At 42.6% G+C, this 25,670-nt stretch overlaps 1 protein-coding gene across 3 annotated transcripts in view; it reads right to left on the bottom strand.

Annotated features, from left to right (window-relative positions):
- Window positions 1-25,670, bottom strand: part of HECTD4 (HECT domain E3 ubiquitin protein ligase 4) — a 234,016-nt gene that overhangs the window by 127,147 nt on the left and 81,199 nt on the right. For all 3 annotated transcript variants that reach the window (XR_005776144.1, XM_040416050.1, XM_040416049.1), the window contains exons 21-26: window positions 25,233-25,431; window positions 24,782-24,901; window positions 24,515-24,619; window positions 16,631-16,794; window positions 15,069-15,302; window positions 11,080-11,272 (exon numbers count right to left, since the gene is read on the bottom strand). Coding sequence is in view for 2 of the 3 variants with exons in the window: in XM_040416050.1 (XP_040271984.1) it covers window positions 11,080-11,272; window positions 15,069-15,302; window positions 16,631-16,794; window positions 24,515-24,619; window positions 24,782-24,901; window positions 25,233-25,431 (1,015 nt within the window). In the remaining variant the exon portion in view is untranslated. The remainder of the gene's footprint in view (window positions 1-11,079; window positions 11,273-15,068; window positions 15,303-16,630; window positions 16,795-24,514; window positions 24,620-24,781; window positions 24,902-25,232; window positions 25,432-25,670) is intronic.

Genomic DNA, 25,670 nt, shown 5'->3' with positions numbered 1-25,670 from the left:
CTCCCTTGTGGATCCAATATCTGACTTCACCAGTTTATCACCTAAATTAGGGCTACGTCGGTATGAGCATAGAGGTGGCGATTTGAACTCCTGTACTTTCTCAAAATTGCTATTGAGAATTCGCCAGTGTTTTTTAATTATGGCAGCAATCTTACCACTATTGGTACTGAATTCTGATACAAAAGGGATTCTTGCCTGTGTGGACCTGTGCTCACCTAAACCTTCTCTGATGGTTTCTCTAGTAAGTGAATTGATTCTATTCAGTTGTTCTCGAATCAATTTTTTGGGATACCCACGTGTTTGAAATTTGGACCCCATTTCTTGTAATCTATTCTCCGCTGTTTCTGGATCTTGAACAATTTTTTTGACCCTGAGAAGCTGACTGAAAGGGAGAGACCTAATCATAGGTTTGGGATGATGGCTCTCATAACGTAACAGGGTGTTTTTATCTGTGGGTTTCACATATATATCCGTCACTAACCTGTCATTTTGTATGCCAACTTGTGTGTCCAAAAATTGCAAAGATGTCTCTGAATGGGTCAATGTAAACTTTACACTGGGATCAATGGTGTTTAAAAAGCCATGGAAAGCGATGAGGTCCTCCGTGGCGCCGACCCAAATCAGGAAAATGTCATCAATGTAACGCCACCACCCCAGCACATGGCTGAAGTGGTGGCTCACATAGACGACAGACTCCTCAAGATGTGACATGTAAAGATTTGCATAGGTCGGCGCCACGTTAGACCCCATCGCGGTCCCCCGTAACTGTAAAAAGAAGTCATCCTGAAACAGGAAATAATTTCTGGTTAGGATGAACCTCAACAAAGTGCTCAAAAATCGTTGACAGTCCTGACTATAGTTTGTTTTCTGTAAAACATGTTCAATAGCTTGTATGCCCAATTCGTGTTCAATCGAAGTATAGAGGCTTACTACATCGAAAGAGGCCACTAGTGCCCCCTTGGGGATGGAGAGACCACCGATCTTGGTCAAGAAGTCACTAGTGTCTCTGATGTATGATCTTGAGGATAGAGCAAACGGACGCAAAATTTTATCAAGAAAAATCGCTGCTTTACAGAACAGTGAGTCCATCCCCGAGACAATAGGACGTCCCGGGGGTGAAGTCAAAGACTTGTGTATCTTAGGCAAAGTGTATAGGATTGGCGTGGCAGGCTTATCACTATATAAAAAAGCAAAGATTTTTTCATCAATTATATCTTTCTCTTTAGCTGCAATTAATATCTCCTTGAGCTCCCTCAATAGCACAAATTTAGGATCATTATAGATTCTTTCATATACATCAGTATCTGCGAGTTGTTGTCTGATTTCGGCTACATAGGATCTGGTGTCCATGACCACAACCCCACCACCTTTGTCAGCAGACTTGATGGTGAGGTTGCGGTCCGAAGCCAGATCACTAAGTGCCTTTATCTCTGTTTTTGTCATATTAGCAAATTTAAGTGATTGTTGAGAGGTTTCTTGTTTGAGACTTTCAATATCGCGTTTGACCGCCAAACCAAAAGCCTCAATAGCAGGATGATCAATGGCTGGAGAAAAATCACTTTTAACATATAAATCCAAACTTTTCAAAGACAGCTCACTAACACTTGTATTTTCAGATGTAGGTCTGTCATGTTGTTCAGCAAACCATACTTTCAGTTTAATGTTACGCAGAAATCTCTGCAGATCAATTTCTAGGTCAAACCATTTGGTTGCATTTACAGGACAATATGACAGACCCTTATTCAGTACAGATAGTTGTGCAGTGCTCAAAGGTGTTGAAGAGATATTTACCACTATATCTTGCGTCTTAAAGTCCTGCCCTGTTGGGGCTGCACATTTTTCCCTTTTCCTTTGTTTGTGTTGTCTCCTACCCCCTCGGCGAGTTCTGCCGTTCCGGGGGTCCCCCCTAAAAAAGGTGTAGATGACGAAGCAGAATTAATGTCCAACTGTGACACTGTAACATTTTCCCGGGTGTTATGTCCCTGCGATTTCCTGGTGGTAGAAGGGGACCTGGATCCAAACTTCTCCCCTGGCATCCTCCGATTCCTCCTTTGATCTCCTTGCCAATTATACACAAAACCCGTGGCATAATCGTCCACGTCACGTGTCCATTTGCGACGTTTTTTGCTCTGTAGTTCTCCCCGAAATTTATCAAGATGTAACACGCTGTTGGACATATACGCATCAAAATCATCTGTGGATAACACAGTTTTCAGTTTGTCTGTCAATTCAGATAATGTCCCTTGTACTATTGCTTTTTCTTTCTGTAGAAATTCTACATTTAGCAGAATAATGTCGAATGCATATTTATTTGAGATTTGAACAAATCTGGCACAAAAATCGGCGTTGTTGATAAAGAGGTCGGGTCTCAAATGAGAGCGCATCCCTCTGGGGATCCTATGTGCAATGTGATATTCACTTAAGGTGACAAGGTGTAGTTCCAGACTAATTAAACGTTTACTTTCATTTTCTAGTTTCCTTTTGATGTCAGTAGCAGAGATTGTGGATAAAAAGGTAACGTCTCTCACCGAATCATGTAATATTCTGTCTTCATCTTCAGGCGTATAGGAAAACACATCCGAGTTTGTACATCCAATAGTATGATCCATGTTGTAGGTGCTTGGCTTCCTAGGGTCCAGATATATAAAAGAAAAAGAAAGAAAGCAGCACACAAAAAATGAACGGGTGCAAAAAAATCCTCCCAGGAGACCTGCGACCAAGATCCCAAATGTAGATAATGTAGCAAAAGAAGGCAGCACTCCAGTTTGCAGTAAAAAAGTGGACGGTTTATTCACTCATCAGCAACGTTTCAGCTCTCACATTGGAGCCTTTTTCCAGCTGAGTAACATGTGCAAAATTACATACATATATAGTGCAAGTAATTACCAAAATACAAATTAACCCATCATATAATAAAGTGCAAATGCATAAACATAATCATCACATTACAAATATAATCAGTGTATTGTCATAATTTGATATAGCAGCAATACAGACATAACCGTAAGAAAATTCATAATATAGTGGATGTGATATAAAATCACCAAACTGTCATAATGACCAATCAAATGTGAAGGTGAACAGGTGTGTTTAAACATGATATAACAATCAAAAAAGATTAAAAACCTTTGAATGAGTCACTTGCGGCTGACAGGGCATGGTAGGAACTGTTGGCGTCCGGAAAGGAGCATGGCGCATGCGCCGCTCCAACCACTATCGCGAGATTCACTGAGGTAATGTGTGGTAAAACAACCACATCAAAGATGGCCACTTTGGAACAGTTCCTACCATGCCCTGTCAGCCGCAAGTGACTCATTCAAAGGTTTTTAATCTTTTTTGATTGTTATATCATGTTTAAACACACCTGTTCACCTTCACATTTGATTGGTCATTATGACAGTTTGGTGATTTTATATCACATCCACTATATTATGAATTTTCTTACGGTTATGTCTGTATTGCTGCTATATCAAATTATGACAATACACTGATTATATTTGTAATGTGATGATTATGTTTATGCATTTGCACTTTATTATATGATGGGTTAATTTGTATTTTGGTAATTACTTGCACTATATATGTATGTAATTTTGCACATGTTACTCAGCTGGAAAAAGGCTCCAATGTGAGAGCTGAAACGTTGCTGATGAGTGAATAAACCGTCCACTTTTTTACTGCAAACTGGAGTGCTGCCTTCTTTTGCTACATTATCTACATTTGGGATCTTGGTCGCAGGTCTCCTGGGAGGATTTTTTTGCACCCGTTCATTTTTTGTGTGCTGCTTTCTTTCTTTTTCTTTTATATATCTGGACCCTAGGAAGCCAAGCACCTACAACATGGATCATACTATTGGATGTACAAACTCGGATGTGTTTTCCTATACGCCTGAAGATGAAGACAGAATATTACATGATTCGGTGAGAGACGTTACCTTTTTATCCACAATCTCTGCTACTGACATCAAAAGGAAACTAGAAAATGAAAGTAAACGTTTAATTAGTCTGGAACTACACCTTGTCACCTTAAGTGAATATCACATTGCACATAGGATCCCCAGAGGGATGCGCTCTCATTTGAGACCCGACCTCTTTATCAACAACGCCGATTTTTGTGCCAGATTTGTTCAAATCTCAAATAAATATGCATTCGACATTATTCTGCTAAATGTAGAATTTCTACAGAAAGAAAAAGCAATAGTACAAGGGACATTATCTGAATTGACAGACAAACTGAAAACTGTGTTATCCACAGATGATTTTGATGCGTATATGTCCAACAGCGTGTTACATCTTGATAAATTTCGGGGAGAACTACAGAGCAAAAAACGTCGCAAATGGACACGTGACGTGGACGATTATGCCACGGGTTTTGTGTATAATTGGCAAGGAGATCAAAGGAGGAATCGGAGGATGCCAGGGGAGAAGTTTGGATCCAGGTCCCCTTCTACCACCAGGAAATCGCAGGGACATAACACCCGGGAAAATGTTACAGTGTCACAGTTGGACATTAATTCTGCTTCGTCATCTACACCTTTTTTAGGGGGGACCCCCGGAACGGCAGAACTCGCCGAGGGGGTAGGAGACAACACAAACAAAGGAAAAGGGAAAAATGTGCAGCCCCAACAGGGCAGGACTTTAAGACGCAAGATATAGTGGTAAATATCTCTTCAACACCTTTGAGCACTGCACAACTATCTGTACTGAATAAGGGTCTGTCATATTGTCCTGTAAATGCAACCAAATGGTTTGACCTAGAAATTGATCTGCAGAGATTTCTGCGTAACATTAAACTGAAAGTATGGTTTGCTGAACAACATGACAGACCTACATCTGAAAATACAAGTGTTAGTGAGCTGTCTTTGAAAAGTTTGGATTTATATGTTAAAAGTGATTTTTCTCCAGCCATTGATCATCCTGCTATTGAGGCTTTTGGTTTGGCGGTCAAACGCGATATTGAAAGTCTCAAACAAGAAACCTCTCAACAATCACTTAAATTTGCTAATATGACAAAAACAGAGATAAAGGCACTTAGTGATCTGGCTTCGGACCGCAACCTCACCATCAAGTCTGCTGACAAAGGTGGTGGGGTTGTGGTCATGGACACCAGATCCTATGTAGCCGAAATCAGACAACAACTCGCAGATACTGATGTATATGAAAGAATCTATAATGATCCTAAATTTGTGCTATTGAGGGAGCTCAAGGAGATATTAATTGCAGCTAAAGAGAAAGATATAATTGATGAAAAAATCTTTGCTTTTTTATATAGTGATAAGCCTGCCACGCCAATCCTATACACTTTGCCTAAGATACACAAGTCTTTGACTTCACCCCCGGGACGTCCTATTGTCTCGGGGATGGACTCACTGTTCTGTAAAGCAGCGATTTTTCTTGATAAAATTTTGCGTCCGTTTGCTCTATCCTCAAGATCATACATCAGAGACACTAGTGACTTCTTGACCAAGATCGGTGGTCTCTCCATCCCCAAGGGGGCACTAGTGGCCTCTTTCGATGTAGTAAGCCTCTATACTTCGATTGAACACGAATTGGGCATACAAGCTATTGAACATGTTTTACAGAAAACAAACTATAGTCAGGACTGTCAACGATTTTTGAGCACTTTGTTGAGGTTCATCCTAACCAGAAATTATTTCCTGTTTCAGGATGACTTCTTTTTACAGTTACGGGGGACCGCGATGGGGTCTAACGTGGCGCCGACCTATGCAAATCTTTACATGTCACATCTTGAGGAGTCTGTCGTCTATGTGAGCCACCACTTCAGCCATGTGCTGGGGTGGTGGCGTTACATTGATGACATTTTCCTGATTTGGGTCGGCGCCACGGAGGACCTCATCGCTTTCCATGGCTTTTTAAACACCATTGATCCCAGTGTAAAGTTTACATTGACCCATTCAGAGACATCTTTGCAATTTTTGGACACACAAGTTGGCATACAAAATGACAGGTTAGTGACGGATATATATGTGAAACCCACAGATAAAAACACCCTGTTACGTTATGAGAGCCATCATCCCAAACCTATGATTAGGTCTCTCCCTTTCAGTCAGCTTCTCAGGGTCAAAAAAATTGTTCAAGATCCAGAAACAGCGGAGAATAGATTACAAGAAATGGGGTCCAAATTTCAAACACGTGGGTATCCCAAAAAATTGATTCGAGAACAACTGAATAGAATCAATTCACTTACTAGAGAAACCATCAGAGAAGGTTTAGGTGAGCACAGGTCCACACAGGCAAGAATCCCTTTTGTATCAGAATTCAGTACCAATAGTGGTAAGATTGCTGCCATAATTAAAAAACACTGGCGAATTCTCAATAGCAATTTTGAGAAAGTACAGGAGTTCAAATCGCCACCTCTATGCTCATACCGACGTAGCCCTAATTTAGGTGATAAACTGGTGAAGTCAGATATTGGATCCACAAGGGAGACATGTGAGAGCTACTTTGGCTCCACACGCAAAGGCTGTTATCCTTGTTATAACTGCATCAATTGTAAACTAATGTTGAGAGGGGATTCTTTTTTGCACCCTACCCTGGGCCACAGGGTTAAGATCAAACAATATTTAACATGTGATTCGTCTTATGTCATCTATTTGTTGGTGTGCCCGTGTGGTCTGCTTTATATTGGTGAGACCACTTGGGACGTCAAAACCCGTCTCAACCAACACAGGTATTCAATTAGAAAACAAAAAATGGATCTCCCAGTGTCCAAACACTTCACTGAAGCTAAACATACACAAGATGACCTACGGTTTAGAATTTTGGAGCAAATATCTCTGTCAAGGCGAGGTGGGGATCGGATAAAGTTATTGAAAAAGCGTGAACTTTATTGGATCTACACACTTGGCACTTTGAGGCCACAAGGTTTAAATGTGGAGTTTAGGGTTGTCTAGTCATTGAATTTATGTGTGTTCTCTCCCAATTTGATGACTCATATGGAAAACAACATGTGCTATACATTAAATATTTTTTCTTTTTTTATAGGAAATTATTCTGAAGCATAAAAGTTCGAATGTTCACGTATGGCGAAGCCTGGAGGAACATGTTGGCGATCCCCTTTTTTCATAATCTTGTAATAAGTTCTATTAATATTTATGGTCAGTACCGGTCTGTGCCATGGTGTGACTCAAGCCCCCTTTGGGACTGGGGTGACACCTATACAGACGGGTACAGTTGACCTATTCTATATACATTTATATATACTATGAGCCCCGATGCAGTTCTATCTGTGTCCTTCAGGCCGATTTCAAGTGGACATCGTCTACTGTATGGCTATAAGGGACATAGAGCGGATATGCTGGCAGTCTGGACAGTGGGATGCTAACGGTGTGACAACCGCATCATCCCACATGTACAGATATCTCACTGGTGACCCACGTTGACCCGTCGGCCCCCGATGAATAGATCAGCTGTTTCTGCTGTACACTGCGGCGCTCGGACACTGTATCTGTGTCTGTCAAACTCGTATGGGCGGTAGCATTGGTACGCGCATGCGCCCTTAAACATTGTTCCAAAGTGGCCATCTTTGATGTGGTTGTTTTACCACACATTACCTCAGTGAATCTCGCGATAGTGGTTGGAGCGGCGCATGCGCCATGCTCCTTTCCGGACGCCAACAGTTCCTACCATGCCCTGTCAGCCGCAAGTGACTCATTCAAAGGTTTTTAATCTTTTTTGATTGTTATATCATGTTTAAACACACCTGTTCACCTTCACATTTGATTGGTCATTATGACAGTTTGGTGATTTTATATCACATCCACTATATTATGAATTTTCTTACGGTTATGTCTGTATTGCTGCTATATCAAATTATGACAATACACTGATTATATTTGTAATGTGATGATTATGTTTATGCATTTGCACTTTATTATATGATGGGTTAATTTGTATTTTGGTAATTACTTGCACTATATATGTATGTAATTTTGCACATGTTACTCAGCTGGAAAAAGGCTCCAATGTGAGAGCTGAAACGTTGCTGATGAGTGAATAAACCGTCCACTTTTTTACTGCAAACTGGAGTGCTGCCTTCTTTTGCTACATTATATATATATATATATATATATATATATATATATATATATATATATGAGGCAAGTAAGAAGCTCAAGGAGCTGTTACTAATGTTTCCGGAGCCCAGCCACGCCCACTGTGAAGGAGCCCAGCACAGCCACGCATCCTCTGAATCTCCTCCTTGCTCCCCGATGTCACAAAGCTAGAGCGCCGTAATCTCACGATGAGCGAGCTAGCGCATGCGCAGTGTCGGCATAGTGTTCCTTCCCTGTGCTGGCATCAGCCTCAGGGTACAAACTGCGCATGCGCTAGCTCGTGCATCGCGAGATTACGGCGCTCTAGCTTTGTGACGTCGGGGAGCAAGGAGGTGATTCGGAGGATGCGGGGCTCCTTCACAGTGGGCATGGCTGGTCTCTCTGAAGCATGGAGACAGGACTTATCTAAGGTTCATTTACATACATATAAAATCTTTTTTTGACACAATTAAAGCACAGAGAGCTATGGGGACTGGATATTGCGGATGTGCTAGTGGCCATCTAGCAGCCCATGTCCTCAGCTCTTTACCCAAAATCCAGGTGACAGGTTTCCTTTAACACTAAGTCTGTCTGGGATTACATTAAGAGACAGAAGGATTTGAGCAATCCTACATCCACAACGGATCTGTGGATAGTTCTTCAAGATGTTTGGAACAACATCCCTGCCGAGTTTCTTCAAAAACTGTGTGCAAGCGTACCAAGAACTGATGCGGTTTTGAAGGCAGAGGCTGGCCACACCAAATACTGATTTGATTTAGATTTCTCTTTTGTTTATTCAATTTGCATTTTGCTATGAAACTATTAAAAGCTTTCTTACAGCATTTTTTCCACACCGGTTAAAACTTCTGCACAGTATTGTAGTACAGTATATCACTGCACATACCTATGGCATGCTTCACAAGTGCATGCCAAAATACTCATTTTCACTTTGCAGTGATCTTATTTTGTACTGAATTTGGTTAAATTGGTGTTAGGTACATAAAGTATACATATCTGTCAAAATAGAATAAACTTGAAGAGCCCCCACTGCAAACAGAGTGTAATGGGAAAAAACTAAAATAGTAAAGTGCGAAAACGTCCAGAAATCCATGTCCATGCTGCTAAAAGAAAAGAACTCCAATGAAACCTATAAAATGTACCGTAAGTCATTCCATAAGGGACACAAAAAGGCAAAGCATTCTTGCCTCTTCTGTGCCTTCAGTTCAGTGACAATCTCTCTCTCTCTATATACATACATACACTGCTCAAAAAAATAAAGGGAACACTTAAACAACACAATGTAACTCCAAGTCAATCACACTTCTGTGAAATCAAACTGTCCACTTAGGAAGCAACACTGAGTGACAATCAATTTCACATGCTGTTGTGCAAATGGGATAGACAACAGGTGGAAATTATAGGCAATTCGCAAGACACCCCCAATAAAGGAGTGGTTCTTCAGTTGGTGACCACAGACCACTTCTCAGTTCCTATGCTTCCTGGCTGATGTTTTGGTCACTTTTGAATGCTGGCGGTGCTTTCACTCTAGTGGTAGCATGAGACGGAGTCTACAACCCACACAAGTGGCTCAGGTAGTGCAGCTTATCCAGGATGGCACATCAATGCGAGCTGTGGCAAGGAGGTTTGCTGTGTCTGTCAGCGTACTGTCCAGAGCATGGAGGCGCTACCAGGAGACAGGCCAGTACATCAGGAGACGTGGAGGAGGCCGTAGGAGGGCAACAACCCAGCAGCAGGACCGCTACCTCCGCCTTTGTGCAAGGAGGAACAGAAGGAGCACTGCCAGAGCCCTGCAAAATGACCTCCAGCAGGCCACAGATGTGCATGTGTCTGCTCAAACAGTCAGAAACAGACTACATGAGGGTGATATGAGGGCCCGACGTCCACAGGTGGGGGTTGTGCTTACAGCCCAACACCGTGCAGGACGTTTGGCATTTGCCAGAGAACACCAAGATTGGCAAATTCGCCACTGGCGCCCTGTGCTCTTCACAGATGAAAGCAGGTTCACACTGAGCACATGTGACAGACGTGACAGAGTCTTGAGACGCCGTGGAGAACGTTCTGCTGCCTGCAACATCCTCCAGCATGACCGGTTTGGCATTGGGTCAGTAATGGTGTGGGGTGGCATTTCTTTGGAGGGCCGCACAGCCCTCCATGTGCTCGCCAGAGGTAGCCTGACTGCCATTAGGTACCGAGATGAGATCCTCAGACCCCTTGTGAGACCATATGCTGGTGCGGTTGGCCCTGGGTTCCTCCTAATGAAAGACAATGCTAGACCTCATATGGCTGGAGTGTGTCAGCAGTTCCTGCAAGACGAAGGCATTGATGCTATGGACTGGCCCGCCCGTTCCCCAGACCTGAATCCAATTGAGCACATCTGGGACATCATGTCTCGCTCTATCCACCAACGTCACGTTGCACCACAGACTGTCCAGGAGTTGGCAGATGCTTTAGTCCAGGTCTGGGAGGAGATCCCTCAGGAGACCGTCCGCCACCTCATCAGGAGCATGCACAGGCATTGCAGGGAGGTCATACAAGCACGTGGAGGCCACACACACTACTGAGCCTTATTTTGACTTGTTTTAAGGACATTACATCAAAGTTGGATCAGCCTGTAGTGTGTTTTTCCACTTTAATTTTGAGTGTGACTCCAAATCCAGACCTCCATGGGTTGAAAAATTAGATTTCGATTTTTTTATTTTTGTGCGATTTTGTTGTCAGCACATTCAACTATGTAAAGAACAAAGTATTTCAGAAGAATATTTGATTAATTCAGATCTAGGATGTGTTATTTTTGTGTTCCCTTTATTTTTTTGAGCAGTGTATATCTCTAATATGAGGCAACTGAGATGTACGTGCTGCCTGACAACTCCACTGACGAGGCTTTTCTCGTTATGCTTTGTACACCATCCAACCAGACCTTTACATGCCAATCGTACTACTATCCACCTAAATCACTTGTAATAGGTTCTTTCTTAAATTAACTTTCACAATACAACTGGAGTTACCTGCAATTGTCTTTCCATTGCATTCAGTTTCTTGAACGTTTCTCCCATTATTTTACACAGCAAGTCATACTCCTCGAGGTGCTCCTCTCGATACTGATAGTTTATCAAGGATTGAAGGGCATCAACCAAATTTAAGTGCTTAATGACACAGGAGACTACCATTTCTTCCATTACATCTGGCTGGATTATCTCCCTGAATGGGAAGAAGTGTATAATAGCTTTATATGTTTAGATGAGGAAAACAATTTATAATCCATTAAATGTTAGAATAAAAAGATGCGAGTAAAAGGGGAATACAAGAAAAGTCTTATAGGGGTATTTCCTACTGTATAAAGTTATAAGCCATCACTTTTGATTGGAGAAAGTCTGACCCCTCTAATTCTGAGAAAAAAAGGGTCGGCAGCACTGATTCAGTGATGTGGCCCCTTTATGGCACCTGATAACCTGTTGTGCAGGTGACTTGCCACATAGCTTCGTTAAAGTAAAAGGGCCGAGTGCAGTTTTCTGTACTGCCAGGTGGCTGTGACTGTGCAGGGAAACCAGTGAAGGTGCTCTAGTGAAACCACAACATTGCAGTCGGTTTCCCTGCTGATCTGTAAACTGGCTGTTTGGCCTAGCATACAGTCCAAGAGGCAACTTGTGACTTTAGGTAAAAGCTTTAGAAAGTTATTACTTAGGGCTCTTTCACATTTGCGTTCTTTTCTTCCGGCATAGAGTTCCGTCGTCAGGGCTCTATGCCGGAAGAATCCTGATCAGTTTTATCCTAATGCATTCTGAATGGAGAGTAATCCGTTCAGGATGCATCAGGAGGTCTTCAGTTCCGGAACGGAACGTTTTTTGGCCGGAGAAAATAACGCAGTATGCTGCGCTTTTTGCTCCGGCCAAAAATCCTGAACACTTGCCGCAAGGCCGGATCCGGAATTAATGCCCATTGAAAGGCATTAATCCTGATCCGGTCCTAAGCTAAACGTCGTTTCGGCGCATTGCCGGATCCGACGTTTAGCATTTTCTGAATGGTTACCATGGCTGCCAAGACGCTAAAGTCCTGGCAGCCATGGTAAAGTGTAGTGGGGAGCTGGGAGCAGTATACTTACCGTCCGTGCAGCTCCCCGGGCGCTCCAGAGTGACGTCAGGGCGCTCCACGCTCATGGATGACGTGTCGCATGGATCACGTCATCCATGCGCATGGGCCGCTCTGAAGTCATTCTGGAGCGCCCCGGGAGCCGCACGGACTGTAAGTATACTGCTCCCCCGCTCCCCACAACTACTATGGCAGCCAGGACTTTAATAGCGTCCTGGGTGCCATAGTAACACTGAACGCATTTTGAAGACGGATCCGTCTTCAAATGCTTTCAGTTCACTTGCGTTTTTCCGGATACGGCGTGTAATTCCGGCAAATGGAGTACACGACGGATCCGGACAACGCAAGTGTGAAACCAGCCTAAGGCCTCTTTCACACTTGCGTTGTTGGGATCCGGCGTGCACTTCCGTTGCCGGAGGTGCCCACCGGATCCGGAAAAACGCAAGTGTACTGAAAGCATTTGAAGACGGAGCCGTCTTCAAAATGCTTTCAGTGTTACTATGGCACCCAGGACGCTATTAAAGTCCTGGTTGCCATAGTAGGAGCGGGGAGCGGGGGAGCGGTATACTTACAGTCCGTGCGGCTCCCGGGGCGCTCCAGAATGACGTCAGAGCGCCCCATGCGCATGGATGACGTGATCCATGTGATCACGTGATCCATGCGCTTGGGTCGCCCTGACGTCACTCTGGAGCGCCCGGGGAGCCGCACGGACGGTAAGTATACTGCTCCCCGCCACACTTTACCATGGCTGCCAGGACTTTAGCGCCCCGGCAGCCATGGTAACCACTCTGAAAAAGCTGTATGTCGGGTCCGGCAATGCGCCGAAACGACGTTTAGCTTAAGGCCGGATCCGGATCAATGCCTTTCAATGGGCATTAATTCTGGATCCAGCCTTGCGGCAAGTCTTCAGGATTTTTGGCCGGAGCAAAAAGCGCAGCATGCTGCAGTATTTTCTCCGGCCAAAAAACGTTCCGTTCCGGAACTGAAGACATCCTGAACGGATTTCTCTCCATTCAGAATGCATTAGGATAAAACTGATCAGGATTCTTCCGGCATAGAGCCCCGACGACGGAACTCTATGCCGGAAGAAAAGAACGCAGGTGTGAAAGAGCCCTTAGGCTACTTTCACACTTGCATTTTTCTTTTCCGGCATAGAGTTCCGTCACAGGGGCTCTATACCGGAAAAGAACTTATCAGTTTTATCCCCATGCATTCTGAATGGAGAGTTAATCCGTTCAGTTTGCATCAGGATGTCTTCAGTTCAGTCGTTTTGACTGATCAGGCAAAAGAGAAAACCGCAGCATGCTACAGTTTTCTCTCCGGCAAAAAAAACTGAAGACTTGCCTGAACGCCGGATCCGGCATTTTTTCCCATAGGAATGAATTAGCGCCGGATCTGGCATTCAGAATACCAGAATGCCGGATCCGTCGTTCCGGCATGCGCATGTGCAGATCGGTAAAAATGTGAAAAAATGTACAAGACGGATCCGTCGGTCCGCATGACAAGCGGAGAGACGGATCCGCACCCGGATCCGTCTCACAAATGCTTTCAGTCAGCGGCGGATAGTTCCGACGACGGAACTGCCCGCCGGATCACACTGCCGCAAGTGTGAAAGTAGCCTTAGGCTACTTTCACACTAGCGGTTTTCTTTTCCGGCATTGAGTTCCGTCCTAAGGGCTCTATGCCGGAAAAGAACTGATCAGTTTTATCCTAATGCATTCTGAATAGAGAGCAATCCGTTCAGGATGCATCAGGATGTCTTCAGTTCAGTCTTTTTGACTTTTCAGGACAGAGATAATAACGCAGCATGCTGCGTTTTATCTCTGGCTAAAAAAACTGAACACTTGCCTGAATGCCGGATCTGTCATTTTTTTCCCATAGGAATGTATTAGTGCTGGATCCGGCATTCAAATTGCTGCATTGACGGATCCGGTATTCCGGTCTGCGCATGCGCAGACCTTTAAAAATGTGGGGGGGAAAAATACCGGATCCGTTTTGCCGGATGACACCAGAAATACGGATCTGGTATTGCAATGCATTTTTCTGACTGATCAGGCACTTTTCAGACTGATCAGGATCCTGATAAGTCTGAAAAAAGCCTGATCAGTCAGAAAGAATGACAAGCGTTTGCATACAGTTTACCTGTGTGAAAGCACCCTTAAAAGAGTACTCCCCCGTGGTTTTTGTTGGAAGCTCAATTGAATGCCCCCCAGACGTCCTGCCTATTCATAAACAAGCTCTAAAGATTTGGAGGGCCGCTAAATCCATCACAACTTTTGAAAGATTACTTCTCTACATTCCCTTATGGATCTTTCGGCACATAGTATTACTCGATAAGGAGACCTTTTATAGATAACACCCCCTTCAAATACTTTACCCAACTACAAGAGGATTACAACACCCTACAAGACTTATTTTTTGCAGCGGAGGCATGCTCCTGTGAATTGCTTTAGTCTAGGAAGTGTATCTCTAATTATCCATTAATAGTCCTATAGGTCTCATTTCTTTCATATATACTAACCTGATCCAGGCCAAAATACTAAGCTCTCCCATCCCTGCAGAACTCTACTGGAAGACACACATTCCTAATCTGCAACGTGAGATCTGGCAGTAAGTCTGTCTCCTCCTCAATGAACAATAAACTGATCCAAATGAATATAGTAAAAAGAAAAACGCATGCTGTATCCAGTTTTTTTTTTTGTTTGTTTTTTGCAATAATAAATGCCAAAGCAAATTTGTGTGTGAAGGAGCCTAAAGGGGTTCTGTGGGCCTACCCTGAGGAGCTAACAATGTTAACGTCTCATGGAAACCCTTTCAAACATTGCTAAAAATACATATAACCCTTTGTATTACCACAACCATACTATAGAAATAGTGAAAAAAATGCTGTCAAATCCCCACATCTTACTTTATACTTGGTCTAAACTGAGGCCGAGCACGACCAGCTATTTCCCGCAATTTGATCATTATTCCAGGAGGAAGTCTGATTCTAGGCAGCTCAAAGTAATTTCCTGATGGTGGCAACAGAATGTCAGAGGGATAAGTAAACTCTCGATCTTCTTCTATGGTAAGGGGCAGAGGAGACGGACTTGGAGTAAGTGCCGGGGATAATGCCCCATTTGCTTCCACTTGCCATTGACACCTTAAAAGAGAAGCCCAGATGTTAAACCATATAAGACATAATCAACATATAAAATCATACAGTCACGACTAATGAGTAGATAACAGATTTGAATTTACATGGTTTTAATTTAATAATAGACAAAGACAAAGAGTAGGTAGATATCACACTGTAAAACTAACTGACGAAAAGCACACTGACAATGGGCTGCCTATATTGGGCTTTTTTGGACAAAAATGTGCACATTTTTGAACCACTCTTTGAAAAGTGGGTGTGGTTAGTTATGGTAATTTGTTTCACATCACATTTATCATAAAGACTTTTGTTTTTCACAAACTCAATCCAGCAGGTGATGGCTTAGAACAGGGATGCTTAACCTGTGGCCCCCAGTTGCAAAACTAGAACCTCCAGCATGCCCTAATAGCTGTAGGCTGTCCAGACATACTGGGAGTTGTAGTTTTGCAACAGCTGGAGAGCTGCAGGTTGGGCACCCCTGGCTTAGAAAATTTGGAATGCTAATTTCAGACACATTTTTAGGTTTAAATGTGCAACATGATAGATTTGGAGCACAAGTACGCCAAGAAAAACTTCAAATATTACCCTAATGATAAATTCAGTCAATGACATGACCTGCAATAGTATCACAGCCTGACAAGTGAAAGGAGAATGCTTGAAGACGCTAGTTAACTGTTGTTGAGGTTTCTTAGTTCAAAAATACATTATAGTGGGCTCTACACCACCAAAAAACAAAAAAAAACAAAAAAAAAAAAGGAGGGATCGGAAAAAAACCACAGACGGGAAAAAAACCACAGACGGGAAAAAAAACCACAGACGGGAAAAAAAAACACAGACGGGAAAAAAAACCACAGACAGGAAAAAAAGAAAACAGCATACCCACAAACACTATATAACATGGAGTACAAGATTATGGTAAAATATACACAGCGGATGTAAATTTGTTTTATGAGGCTCACAACCATATGTATTTTGTGGTACACAAATCGCGTATCCACAAATATTGGCTGCACGCATGCCACATTTTTCTAATAGAACTGCCTGTTCTTATCCACCAAACGGATAAGAATAGGACATGTTCCATAAATTAAGGAACAGACGCAAACAGTACACATATGACATCCATGGCTGTCTAAAATCTTTTTTAAGGACCCATAGAAATGGACAAGCCCGTGTGACATTCACAAAAAATGCAGACTGGACGTGAGACAACGGTTGTATACATGAGGCTCAAGTCTTGCAAAAGTTTAGCAGTAGGCTGGGAGTTTTGGTCAGCATAACAACTGGGTATCAAGAGCAAAATAAAATGAGTGCATTGGAGGGAAGATACTTGCCTCTGTAAAAGCTTTGATCTTAATAGATCATGGCAAGTCAGTTCTTCTTTTGTGATCTCTGGGCCACTGTATAATATTCGGAGCATGGAACAAGCCAGAACAGACAATCCTAACGCAAGGTCAACTAAAAATGGTAGTCCTCCTGAAACGTCTTCTGAAGACTCCTGCAATTAGAAGGTGATGAAATAAGGGAAGGTGGATTGTGTAACCGATGGTATATTGGAAGCACTGAGATCACAAGATGCACGAGAGGATGGCCCTGTTCACATGAACTTACAATCTATGAGGTAGGAACAAGGAGGTGAAAGATAGGCCAGAGGCACGTAACTGGACAAGATGAGCGACAGTGTGGAAGTACGATGTGTAGTTATATAAAGTTATAAAAATAACTATTTAAATTATATAAATGGCGGCAGCAACTCTGACATCATGAGGAACTCAATTCCAGAAGTCAGACGTGGCCCTTCATTAAAGGGGATGGCCACTGCAATGTTTTTGTTACTCACTATATATTATGATCACCGCTCCTATTTTGCTCATTAACCTCTATCTATATTCTGTTTCTTCTGCTCTTTTGGTTCTAGCTGCTGCTCAAATAAACAGTGCCCCTACATATATGACAACACTGAACATGGCTGCATTGCCTCCCACATCCAGGCGGTATTGCACATTCCCGTATTGTCTTCTACTGCGCAGACTCCACAACAAACATTTGGCATCTGCGCATTAGAAAATTCTCTGCCACCAGTGTCCCATCCTATGAGCACAGCTGGCAAGAGAAGAGAGTGTGCGCACTTTAAAAGCCTGCGTTAGTACAGTGGAGTGGCAACTCGTATTCTGTACCTGTAGATAGTTCCCGTGTTGTCTGAAGTGCCACGTCAATGAAGTTGTACCGCACAGGCAGCATTCTCCAATGAGGTTTTACCGCAAAGGCAGCGTTCCCCAATGAGGTTGTATCGCACAGGCAGCATTCCCCAATGAGGTTGTACCGCAAAGGCAGCGTTTCCCAATGAGGTCGTACCGCACAGGCAGCGTTCCCCAATGAGGTTGTACCGCACAGGCAGCGTTCCCTAATGAAGTTGTACTGCACAGCCAGCGTTCCCCAATGAGGTTGTACCGCACAGCCAGCGTTCCCCAATAAGGTTGTACCGCACAGGCAGCGTTTCCCAATGGAGGTTGTACCGCACAGGTAGCGTTCCCTAATGAGGCTGTACCGCACAGGTAGCGTTCCCTAATGAGGTTGTAACGCACAGGTAGCGTTCCCTAATGAGGTTGTACCACACAGCCAGTGTTCCCCAATGAGGTTGTACTGCACAGGCAGCGTTCCCCAATAAGGTTGCACTGCACAGGCAGCGTTCCCCAATAAGGTTGCACTGCACAGGCAGCGTTCCCCAATAAGGTTGCACTGCACAGGCAGCGTTCCCCAATAAGGTTGTACTGCACAGGCAGCGTACCCCAATGAGATTGTACTGCACAGGCAGCGTTCCTCCACGTCTCCTGCACACTGCGCAGTACAACCTGCCATTGGATTTTTACTGTATTCTCTGACAAGTTGGTAAGGTTCTTTATTATAATTCTGCATACCACTCAATAAATTATGTTTTTACTGCTATTTAGCCCTTTTTATATACTTGCCTGAAAGCCCTGCAGCAATTATCCGATCATCCCTTTTAGATACTCAAGTTATACAATTCGATATTCAAAAGTTTCCTGGGACTGGAATAAGTAGCTAATCAGTTTCCTAGACAATTGATGTCATGTTCATTGGTCACATGGCTTGGTTGCAGTCCAGTCCCATTCAAGTGAATGGGCCTGAGCTTCCGTTTCACAGCTGCTATCCAATGGTGCTCAATGGAGCACCGTGGCCTCTTCAAACAGCTGATCGGCAGGGGGTGCCAGCCGCCAGACCCTGACTAATCAGATATTGATGACCTATCCTGAGGATAGGTCATCAATATAGAAGACATGGAAAAACCCCTTTAAAAGTACGGCCCAGGAATTTGTTAAAATGCTGAAATAGACCATGTGGCCTCAGCTATAATGTATTCATACAGACATAAGGCTTCACACACAGTCTCTTACCAGTGCCAGTTATCAGTAATGATTGTTAATGAACAAATGCCATTTAAGTACATTTCTCTGACTTCAATGGGATCTCCAAGCAAATTATTAGATTCTAACGCCATGGAAGATTTCCCTTGCTACATACATAATGGGAAGGACAGAATTGGTTTAGAAAATATACGAGATAATAATTTGTTTAGAGACACTCCATTTACAGCTTAGGCTAGGCTCACATTGGAGGTCCTGTTAAGCGCCTTCATTGCAGTTTCTGTCAAAATTTTACCGAAAAAGGCAGCATACTGTGCTATTTGTTTCTGGTAAAATTACAGACACAGACAGAACACAAGTCATGTGAAGCTAGCCTTAGGAGCACTGCCTTTAAATGAAAAAGTGCATTGAAAGGTTCCAAAATCTAAGACGGTAGACCCAAAACAGAACTAATCAATACAATTTTTATTGTAACCATGTCATGCTCATTCCACATAATGCATTTTATTGCTAAGTTAGCTCAAAGTTTTAAGATAATGGAAGCCCTATTAAAAACAAAAAAATGCAAAATAAATGCATTGGTCATGTGTAGCATACTCACAAATCACATGGAAAATGCCTCACATAATACAAAAGAGAACACATGAAATATCCAATTGTATTCAGTACAATAACAGAGTAACCAATTAAGCCAATTCAGATAATCACAATTAATGAAAAAAAATCTGTTTGTACAATTTCCTCTAACGTCAGGACAATCAGGTTGGAGGCTCAAGTAGTAGTCTGGCATGATGTGTCGGCGTCGTCTGCCGTCGTACCTTTCCTCCAGTATCTTGTTATCCTGATAGAAGTTCTCTCCTTGTTCCTTACTAAAATCACTGCCTGCTTCAAAACTAATCAATTCAGCAACACCAATTACATTTTCAGGATATCCAAAAATCTTGTTTAAACATCACTGGCGACTAAAATGTATTTCTGTTGGCGAAACGCGCGTCGGGGTACGGTCTGGCGGTGGTGTGGTTTACATTTGGGTCATTATGCTAACTTTATATGGTATTTTGGTATAGCATGGTATAATGTTCTGACTGTGTAGGATTAATTGTTGCATAACATTAGTAGCAGCAATATTGATACTCTGATATTTCTATACTGTGGTCAGTAATAACACCATATATATGCACTGTCTATACTACCCCATGGACATATCTTTGCACTTGCACTTTATATAGATTAATTAATGTTACCATACACCTGAAGCCCATGAGATTTTAAATGTTCTTAATTATGTGAAGCCAGTGGTAAAATTGAGTCAAAAAATGTAATTTTTTTTATTTATAAAAAAAATACCTAATTTACCAAAATTTTGTAAAAATGTGCAAAATTTCCAAATGTCAATTTCTCTACTTTTATAATAGTAATAACACAAAAAATAGCTATTACTTTACATTCCCCATATGTCTACTTCATGTTTGGATCATTTTGTGAATGACATTTTATTTTTTGGGAAAGTTAGAAGGCTTAGAAGTTTAGAAGCAAATCTTGAAATTTTTCATAAAATTTCCAAAACCCACTTTTTAAGGACCAGTTCAGGTCTGAAGTCACTTTGTGAGGCTTACATAATAGAAACCACCCAAAAATGACCCCATTTTTGAAACTACACCCCTCAAGGTAATCAAAACAGATTTTACAAACTTTGTTAACCCTTTAGGTTTTCCACAAGAATTAATGGAAAATGGAGATGAAATTTCCGAATTTCACTTTTTTTGGCAGATTTTCCATTTTAATCTATTTTTTTCTGCTGACAAAGCAAGGGTTAACAGCCAAACAAAACTCTATATTTATTGCCCTGATTCGGTAGTTTACAGAAACACCCCATATGTGGTCGTAAACCGCTGTACGGGCACGCAGCAGGGCACAGAAAGAAAGGAACGCCATATGGTTTTTGGAAGGCAGATTTCACTGGGATAATTTTAAGCTGCCATGTCACATTTGAAGACCCCCTGATGCACCCCTAGAGAAGAAACTCCAAAAAAGTGACCCCATTTTGGAAACTACGAGATAGATGGCAGTTTTGTTGGTACTATTTTAGGGTACATATAATTTTTTGTTGCTTTATATTACACTTTATGTGAGGCAAGGTAACAAAAAATTGCTGTTTTGGCACTTTTTATTATAGATCAGTGATGGGCAAACTAAGGCCCGGAGGATATTTTTATACGGCCCGCAGAGCTGTCTGGAGGCAGCAGAAGTGGACATGGGCACTTCCATTGTGGAAGCGCTCATCTCCATATTCATCTGTATCGCCATCCTCGGACAGCGATACAGATGAATGGTGCAGAGGAGAGGAGTCTCCCTTGCCCGCTCCTCTGATTGATAGGCTACAGGCCTAGTGCCTGTAGCCTATCAGAGGCCGGTGCAGGGGGCGTGATGACGTCACCATGCCGCCTGAGCCGTACAGAGTGGGACACAGGCCGGAAGAGGCCTGCATCGCATCACTGGCAGCAGCATAAGGTAAGTAGATGTGTTTATTATTCATAGTATACTGTGGCAAGAAGAGGGGTGGGGCCCTATATACTGGCACAATATGGATTGGTACTATGGAGAAGAGGGAAAGCACTATGGGGGCCATATATACTGCCAAAATATGGGGGGCACTATAGAGAAGAGGGGAAGCACTATGGGGGCCCTATATACTGGCACAATATGGGGGGCACTATGGAAAAGAGGGGAAGCATTATGGGGGCCCTATATACTGGCACATTATGGGGGGCACTATGGGGGTCCTATATACTGGCACAGTATCTATTCTGCGAATTGCAACAATAACGCTAATTCCAGACTTTGATGCCTTAGCAAAAAAGGGAGACCAACAACACTGTTCCCACTAAAATTGAAGGTGAGTTATACATACTATATTATGAAAGAAATACAGTCCTGGATCAAAAGTTTAAGACCACTGGGAAAATTGCAAAAAATCATATTTAGCGTGGCTGGATCTTAACAAGGTTCCAAATAGAGCTTCAACATGCAACAAGAAGAAATGGGAGTGAGACAAAACATTTTTTGAGCATTCAATTTAATGAAAAAAACGAATAAACTGAAACAGGCTGTTTTTCAGCTGATCAAAAGTTTAGGACCACACCTCCAAAAAAAAAAACTAAACCCCCCCCCCCCCCCCAAACAGAAATCCAACTTCCAAACATGAACTCAGTAATGAGTAGCTCCGCCGTTATTGTTTATCACTTCAAAAATGAAGGGTGCCTTCCCTGCCATCGCATCCCCGTCACAGCAGCGCGGGGACCCAATGGCTGCTCCGATCCCCGCAAGGAAATCGCACGTGCTGTGGTCAGCGCTGACTGCGGCACATCAAGGGCTAATGTGCCGGCATCAGTCTTTTCACCGATCCATACAGCAGGGGTCCGGCTATCAATGACTGCCGGACCCGCCGCTGATCGGGCGGGCGCAGCTCCTGCACCCACTCGATCAGCGTGCCGTACATGTTTGGGCGTTAAGTTATGTACGGCGCTGGGCGTTAAGGGGTTAAAGCCAATCTGTCACCGGTGACCTGCCCATCCACCTGTTTGCATAGACACATAACTGGGGTTCACCTGATTCTTTTGTTGATCTGAGGCTCCATTCCCGAGCTATGATCCTTTTTTTTTATATGCAAATTAGGCCTTTGGTGTAATGAGGGAGTCATCATTGCTCCACTCTTTTCTGTGGCCAGCCCCTCCCTGGCTGCTTTGATTGATAGGGCCAGGCAATGGGGCTGACCGCAGAAATGATTGGATCTAGGGTGCAACAAGAAATGATTGGATCTAGGGTGCAATAAGAAATGATTGGATCTTGCACCCAAGATCCAATCATTTCTGTGGTCAGCCCCACTGCCTGGCCCTATCAATCAAAGCAGCCAGTGAGGGTCTGGTCACAAAATAGAGTGGAGCAATAATGATGCCCTCATTGCACCAAAGAACAAATTTACATATTAAGAAAAATTATTATAACTCGAGAAAGGAGCCTCAAATCAACAAAAGAAAAACTGTGTTTTTATCAGGTAAACCACAGCTATGTGTCCATGCAAACAGATAGCGAGGTCGCTGGTGCCAGGTTCCGTTTAAAAGGGTTGTCTCACTTCAGCAAATGGAATTTCTCATACTTTTCTTACAATGTGCAAGCAGGACCACTGCAGGTTGGTGGAAACACCCAGTGTATAATGCAGTGGAAAAATGAATGAAGCGAGCAAGGAAAGCAATATGGACAATAACAATACATTAGTAAGTGCCTTGTTTTAACTTTGTATACATGATAAATGCTATTTGCTGGTTAGACAATTCCCTTTAAGACCCACTGGTATCCTTTATTGTTTGAACACTTCAAGCAATACACCATAAGTAAGTGACACAAGTTACTTCAGATCACAGTAAAAAAAAAAAAAAAAGGTCATGCTAAACTAATTTAATCAGTTTCTATGAGGAGGTAAGTTGAATTCTAGACTTGACAGCGGCGAATCAATGGATGTCGTATATCTGGACTTCTCCAAAGCATTTGACACTGTACCATATAAAAGGTTAGTATATAAAATGAGAATGCTTGGACTGGGAGAAAACGTCTGTAAGTGGGTAAGTAACTGGCTCAATGATAGAAAACAGAGGGTGGTTATTAATGGTACACACTCAGATTGGGTCACTGTCACTAGCGGAGTACCTCAGGGGTCAGTATTGGGCCCTATTCTCTTCAATATATTTATTAATGATCTTGTAGAAGGCTTGCACAGTAAAATAAAAAAATTTGCAGATGACACTAAACAGTGTAAAGTAATTAACACTGAAGAGGACAGTATACTACTACAGAGGGATCTGGATAGATTGGAGGCTTGGGCAGATAAGCGGCAGATGAGGTTTAACACTGACAAATGTAAAGTTATGCACATGGGAAGGAATAATGCAAGTCACCCATACATACTAAATGGTAAAACACTCGGTAACACTGACATGGAAAAAGATCTAGGAATTTTAATAAACCGCAAACTAAGCTGCAAAAACCAGTGTCAGGCAGCTGCTGCCAAGGCCAATAAGATAATGGGTTGCATCAAAAGGGGCATAGATGCCCGTGATGAGAACATAGTCCTACCACTTTACAAATCATTAGTCAGACCACACATGGAATACTGTGTACAGTTCTGGGCTCCTGTGAACAAGGCAGACATAGCAGAGCTGGAGAGGGTCCAGAGGAGGGCAACTAAAGTAATAACTGGAATGGGGCAACTACAGTACCCTGAAAGATTATCAATATTAGGGTTATTCACTTTAGAAAAAAAGACGACTGAGGGGAGATCTAATTACTATCTATAAATATATCAGTGGTCAGTACAGAGATCTTTCCCATCCTCTATTTATCCCCAGGACTGTGACTGTGACGAGGGGACATCCTCTGCGTCTGGAGGAAAGAAGGTTTGTACACAAACATAGAAGAGGATTCTTTACGGTAAGAGCAGTGAGACTATGGAACTCTCTGCCTGAGGATGTGGTGATGGGGAGTACAATAAAGGAATTCAAGAGGGGCCTGGGTGAATTTCTGTAGCGTAATAATATTACAGGCTATAGCTACTAGAGAGGGGTCGTTGATCCAGGGAGTTATTCTGATTGGAGTCGGGAAGGAATTTTTTATTCCCCTAAAGTGGGGAAAATTGGCTTCTACCTCAGTTTTTTTTTTTTTGCCTTCCTCTGGATCAACTTGCAGGATGACAGGCCAAACTGGATGGACAAAGGTCTTTTTTCGGCCTTATGTACATTTTCTTTACGCCTGATCTTACCATTATCCTAATAAACTCACCTGAGCTCTGACAGTGCAGGAGAACCCCCACATTGCTTTATCAGGGGTATTGTGTTCACGGCCGCTTCTCATCTCAAAAGAGAAGGTAACAGTGTCGCCCTCTACCTGACAACACATAACAAACATCAATTATGCAGATGAAAAGAATAATCTCCTAGAAGTATTATACATGACATAGATCTGCTTCTCTCCATCCATCATATCCTTCTCTCGGATAGGGCAGCATGAAATAATTAGTAACACAAATAACAGATATTACAAGCTTACCTTCACCAAATCTTTAGGCCAGCCAGTTCCCAGGACACTTCTACTTCCATATCCTAGAGTATTTCCACCATACTCTGCAACTTTCCGACTGTTAGTATTGGGACCAGCATAGATCACCAGCTATTCAGAATTATAAAGAAGTAAAATAAAATTTAAAATTGCATAAGTATCACAAACAAAAGATTCCACCCTGGGCTGGGCACCAAGCTTGCCCCAGATAAACAAAAAAAATAAAAAAAGATTAAAATATAACATTTATTGATCCATATAAAAAAATTACACTGTGAGCATTTCGTCAGTATTTATTAAAATTGCACAAAACACTACTTATTCCTAAGCATCCAAGAGGCACAGGGTGAACCATAATGCTAACAAAATTAGTATACGATGCATTAAATCTGAAAAAACATCTGAACAGGCGTGTACAACAGTGCAAAAACTTTTCACTAACCTTATCATAATCGTATTGTGAGGAACATCTGCTGTCAAAGCGGAGATACAGACATCGAGCACCTGGTATATGAACACTCTCCTTAAACTTGTAGTTGTCTCTAACAGGGTGCGCTGTTTCTACGGTCTTTCCAGCAGCCCACGGTGCAGGAATCTTCAGTCCCGTCAGGAAGCCTGGCTCCTCCTTCTCTTCCAACATCCTACAGAAACCCAAAAGGTATGTTAGGTAGATAAGAAATTGATAAGATGCCACATCATGGGGGTATCAATGTTTTTTTGTTAGCCTTCACAATACAAAAATCTACATACAAAAAAAAAAAGTCCTTATACAGCTTCTGTACACATTATGCAAATCCCAAAAAATCTCTTCAGGAGTTAGTGCTGAACCTCCTCTAAAGCTGCTCCCAATATGCCCGCCGAACTTCCTGTAAAACTCAGC

Source organism: Bufo bufo, chromosome 2 (assembly GCF_905171765.1).
Source record: "Bufo bufo chromosome 2, aBufBuf1.1, whole genome shotgun sequence".
NCBI lineage: Eukaryota > Metazoa > Chordata > Amphibia > Anura > Bufonidae > Bufo > Bufo bufo.
Note: the sequence above shows the minus strand (reverse complement) of the source record. Positions and strands in the feature narration are given on the sequence as shown.